The sequence below is a fragment of the Pempheris klunzingeri genome, chromosome 9 (genome assembly GCF_042242105.1).
Source record: "Pempheris klunzingeri isolate RE-2024b chromosome 9, fPemKlu1.hap1, whole genome shotgun sequence".
NCBI classification, from domain to species: domain Eukaryota; kingdom Metazoa; phylum Chordata; class Actinopteri; order Acropomatiformes; family Pempheridae; genus Pempheris; species Pempheris klunzingeri.
The window spans coordinates 26,623,492-26,628,655 of NC_092020.1; the positions used below are offsets into that span (position 1 = coordinate 26,623,492).

The 5,164-nt window shown below is 45.6% G+C and overlaps 1 protein-coding gene across 1 annotated transcript in view; it reads left to right on the top strand.

The window, feature by feature from the left end:
- Positions 1 to 1,420: 1,420 nt before the first annotated feature.
- Positions 1,421 to 5,164, top strand: part of gm2a (ganglioside GM2 activator) — a 3,840-nt gene continuing 96 nt past the window's right edge. The window contains exons 1-4 of the mRNA XM_070836816.1: positions 1,421 to 1,616; positions 2,096 to 2,248; positions 3,445 to 3,627; positions 4,117 to 5,164. The exon at positions 4,117 to 5,164 is cut by the window's right edge and continues 96 nt beyond it. Coding sequence (XP_070692917.1) covers positions 1,512 to 1,616; positions 2,096 to 2,248; positions 3,445 to 3,627; positions 4,117 to 4,272 — 597 coding nt within the window. The 5' untranslated portion in view covers positions 1,421 to 1,511 and the 3' untranslated portion in view covers positions 4,273 to 5,164. The remainder of the gene's footprint in view (positions 1,617 to 2,095; positions 2,249 to 3,444; positions 3,628 to 4,116) is intronic.

Genomic DNA, 5,164 nt, shown 5'->3' on the forward strand with positions numbered 1-5,164 from the left:
GTCGAGGACCGAGCTCAGGTCTTCCTCTCCGTGTCCGTCTGTGGTGCTGATGAGGATGAAGATGAGGATGAAGGTTTGGTCTTTATTCTAACAGCAGCACATGATCCTCTGCTGCTGCTGCTGCTGCTGCTGCCGGCGGACGGACTGGGCGCTGCTCCTCCTCCTCCTCCTCTTCCTCCTTTCACTGACAGCATCATCTGGCTCCCCTGAACCCCTCCTCCTCCTCCTCCTCCTCCTCCTCCCTCACCGCTGCAGGCTGACTCGGACTGAACCTTTTTTAAAAAACAGACATGATGAACTCTGAATGTTTATTTAATTCTGTGCTGAATGAATATCAGAATACCCCCCCCCCCCCCCCCCCCCCCCCCCCCCCCCCCCACACACACACACACACACACACACACACCCCACACACCCCCATCAGGGGAGGCAGGCACGGTGCGTTCACGTGCTGATGGGAGAGTCCGATATGCGGAGCTTCACTTAGCTGAGACCCGTGCTGCATTCAAGTTCCCCCTGAAAACCAGGGACAAACCAGCTAAGCACCAGCGTAGATTTAGCGTGTGTGTGTGTGTGTGTGTGTGTGTGTGTGTGTGTGTGTGTGTGTGTGTGTGTGTTATCAGCTGTCTTACATCAACATCTAGAGGAGTTAATATGCAACTACAGAAGATTTCATTTCAACATCATGTGCCTGTTTTTGATAATAATAATAATCAAATAATATTACTTTTATTTAGTTATTTGGTAGAAAACAGAGCATAAATAAAAGTCTTGTAATAATACAATAAATACATGAAATATAAATAGATATGAAAATGAAGTTAAGTTAAAATGATGAATAAAAAGGTAAAAAAAAAACCAAACTCTAATAAAACTAAGTTCATTAAATGTTTTAGTCCTCCAGGTCTTAATTAAACTGTTTACTGGTCAAATACAAAAAAAAGTTTTTTTAAAATACTAGAATCAGTGAACAAGATAGATTTAATAAAAAATACATGATTTAAATTATTATTACTACTAGTTCTACTGTTCTTCTTCCTCCTCTATTATTATTAACATTATTGTTATTATTATCATTATTATTATTATTATTAACATTATTGTTGTTATTATTATTATTATTATTATTAACATTATTGTCATTATTATTATTAACATTAACATTATTGTTATTATTGTCATTATTATTATTAACATTATTGTTATTATTATTATTATTATTATTATTAACATTATTATTACTATTGACATTGTTGTTATTATTATCATTATTATCATTATTATCTGCCCTCAAACAGCAGTTTGTAGAAAAGTTGTGGTTTTATCGGTCAAACTCAGAAACACTGACGTCATGCCGGCACAGGTCACGTGAATGGGCGTGTGGCCATGTGACCGTCATACCAAACACGGAAGTGAGCGGGGTCCGGGGGCTCACGCTCATTTTAACGGTTCCTCGGCGCCGCAGCGGACCGTTTCTGCCGGTTGTTGGAGTCTCTGCTCAGAGAGCCACGATGGACAAAATGTTCCTGGTCGCCGCCATGAGCATGCTGGGAGTTGTAGTTTTACCTCCGGCGACCTGCAGCTCCTCCGGGCTGAGGAGGGTCACCAGGGCTCAGGTGAGTCCACACCGACACCCCCAGCAGCGGTGCTGCCGTACCTGGGGAGGGACACTGTGGTACTAACACTGTAGTACTAAAACTGTAGTACTGACACTGTAGTACTAATACTGTAGTACTGATACTGTAGTACAAACACTGTAGTACTAATACTGTAGTACTGACACTGTAGTACAAACACTGTAGTACTGATACTGTGGTACTAATACTGTAGTACTGGCACTGTAGTACTAATACTGTAGTACTGACACTGTAGTACTAATACTGTAGTACTGACACTGTAGTACAAACACTGTAGTACTGATACTGTGGTACTAATACTGTAGTACTGACACTGTAGTATTAATAATAATGTCTGTGTCACTGTGTGTGTGTGTGTGTGTGTGTGTGTGTGTGTGTGTGTGTGTGTGTGTGTGTGTCACTGTGTGCATGTGTGTGTGTGTGTGTGTGTGTGTCACTGTGTGTGTGTGTGTGTGCAGGTTCTGGGCTTTGACTGGAAGAACTGTGGGCAGCCCGACTCTCCGGCTGTGCTGAAGTCTCTGACTGTGTCTCCAGATCCGATCTCCATCCCTGGAGACCTGACGGCGTCGGCGTCTGGATCCACGTCTGTGGAGCTCAGCGCCCCCCTGTCTGTGAGTACCTGCTGCATGTCAGGACACCTGGAGTGTCTGTAACGTCCCTTTGGTTTAACCACACTTACCAGCAGCACCAGACTCCATTCACAAAAACACTCATTTTACCTCACAGAACACCGCTGCCTCCATCAGTCAGTTTGTGTGATTGTGTGACTTTGGAGTTTTAAAGGGTTAGTTTGGATCAACTAACTGTTTTAAACACCAAAGTAACACAAGTGGTAAAAGTAGTGTTTCGGTCAATGGAGTCTGGTGTGAAACAGCAGTTATATCAATAGCTTAAAAGGCACCAGACTCCATTGACAAAACCACTAATTTTACCTCAAAGCACACAGGGGCTGCTGGCGTGCTGCTGCCTGTGTCGGTTAGTGTGTTTGTGTTATTGTGTGTTCTGTGAGGTAACAGCGAGCAGCTTCTTGTTGTGTGGAGAGGGAGCAGGCGTGTGTGGACCTGCTGCTGATCCTGTGAGCTTCATTTGGAGACGACTAACCGTCTCTGCACGTCCCGAATGTGTCCAAACTGAGTGCAGTTAAAGAGTTCTTTCTATCTTTAATCCAATTTTAGAAGCATCATATAATCATGTGTTTTGTTCTTAAACCAATCACAAGCTGTTTTTTCCATTTTATTTTCAGTTTAATGATTTTATTTTGTCTCTGATCACATGTGCAGCAATAAAACCCCCAAACTAACGATGCTGTGATTGCTGCACCATAAAGCTCAGTCTGCTGCTGCTGTGGTGAACAAACATGAGGATTAATCAGTAAACCGTGTGTTTGTGCTGCAGCGTGCTGAGCGGCTGCTCACTGAGGGTGATAACAGGAGAAGTAGTTTGGGCTGTTTGCTCGCTGTCGTCACACTGATTCAGGTTTTATTTCAGCAGGATTCTTTAGAACAGATTGTTCCTCTAACCAGTATTTCAGTTTGAAGCTGAAGACTTCCTCAAAGCTCCACTCAGCATTTCCTCTGTGTGAGCCCTTCGCTGTTCCTCTTCTTCATTTTATCGATATGTGATCACTTCCTCTGGTTGTGTCACGTGACTTCATCTCCCACAATCACGTCTCTTCTCTCGTCAGGTCTGAGATGTGAAACCGGCTGCAGACAAAGAGACTCGGCCGTCTCTCACTTCCCTCTTTATGTTGATGTGAGAGTGCAGGATGCTGGATGAAGGTGTCTCTCCTCCTCTTCCTCCTCCCCAGGTGAACGTGACCCTGGAGAAGGAGGTGGCAGGTTTCTGGGTGAAGGTGCCCTGTGTGGAGGAGGTGGGCAGCTGCCACTATCCAGACGCCTGCGACATCATCAACCAGCTGATCCCTCCGGGGCAGGACTGTCCGGAGCCGCTGCACTCCTACGGCCTGCCCTGCCGCTGCCCCTTCAAGGCCGTGAGTCCCCCCCCCAGGAAGGATCCGGTCCTGTCCAACTTTATTATTTAAAAGTGCTGCACAGACACCCCAAACACAGCAAACTAGACACACAGCGGTAAAACCAGCAGGCTCTCATCCTGAGATCAGAGCGGGAATAATATAATATATAATATAATATAATGTTTGGAGGAGGGATTTAGAGACAGGCAGTGTGGGGGGGGGCAGCCTGACCTGCTGAGGAGACTCGGTCCAGAGTTCAGGAGTCTCTGAGGTCAGATGTTGGTGAGACGACATGATCATCGCTCACATTTAGAGTTAGATGTTCTGGTTTTGAAGGTTCCCACATGTCCTGTAATGTAACGTCACGCCTCCTTTAACGTGGCTCAGGAAATGTTTTTATATTCATTTGCACTTTAGTCACATTTAACAGTGGAAATGTTCTGACTGTCATAAACTGTAGTGAACGAGTCCAGAGTACCCAGAATCCTCTGCTGTGTGTCTCCTCAGGGCTCGTACTCTCTGCCCCAGTCGGACTTCTTCCTGCCCTACATGGACCTGCCCTCCTTTCTGACCAATGGGAACTACCGCGTGCAGGGCGTCCTGGGCGGCTACGGCAAGGAGCTGGGCTGCCTCAAGGTGGCGCTGTCCCTGCACTCGGACTGAGCGGCGGTCCGCACGGCGCTCGCCTCTCTTCATTCGCACGTCAAATCAGCAGGAACTGGGACACAAAAGCAGAAGTTGCACAAAGCGGTGAGACCGAAACACCTGAGAGGTCGACGGGAAGTTTAGACGTCAGGTGACAAAGAACCAAAGCAAACAGGAAGTGATCGGCCCGAGAGTCTCCCTCTAATTCAGCTCCGCTCCCCTGAAACTGAACATCCTCCCACGTTTGTGAGAAAAGGTCACAAAAGGTCACTTCCTCTTCCTCACCTGAGCTCACAGACGTCGGCTCCTCGTCCCTCGCTCTCTTCGACACCACCTTATTCAGGACCCCCCCAGTAAAGAGGCAGGAAGTCAGACAGACAAACAGCAAAGAGAATCCACTCACTTTTCAAAATAAAAGCCCCCGTGCAGTCAGCGGTATATTCCAGGTATTATTCTCTATCTTCATTTGAACATTTCGAACTCCAGATTCTCTCCGTCTCGTTTTAAAGGGAGGTTCAGCTCAGTTTTTCTGCTCTTGAAAAGGTGGAGTTGGAGGGGAGAGGGAAAAAACCATCTAAATCTCTGATCTAAACGTCAGAGAGCCGCGCTGCATCCTGCTGCATCACACGTCACACGTCTAAAGTTTGGATTATGTTTTTTATTCTGCTGAGAGAAACGGGCGCCTGCTGAGAGCTGTTTTTTTTTCTTGTGATAAATCTTTTTAAAATGTTTTTTAGAAAAGCTTATTGGTGTTTTTCTTCTTCACCTGATGTTTCTGCTGTCTTTAGATGAGGGTGTTGAGGATGCAGCTGAAATCAGACAACAGCATGTTCTGGTTTCTGAAGTGCCTGATGAGGAGGAATGAAATGAACGGAGGTTACACTTGATTTTAGTAAATGATGATTTATTT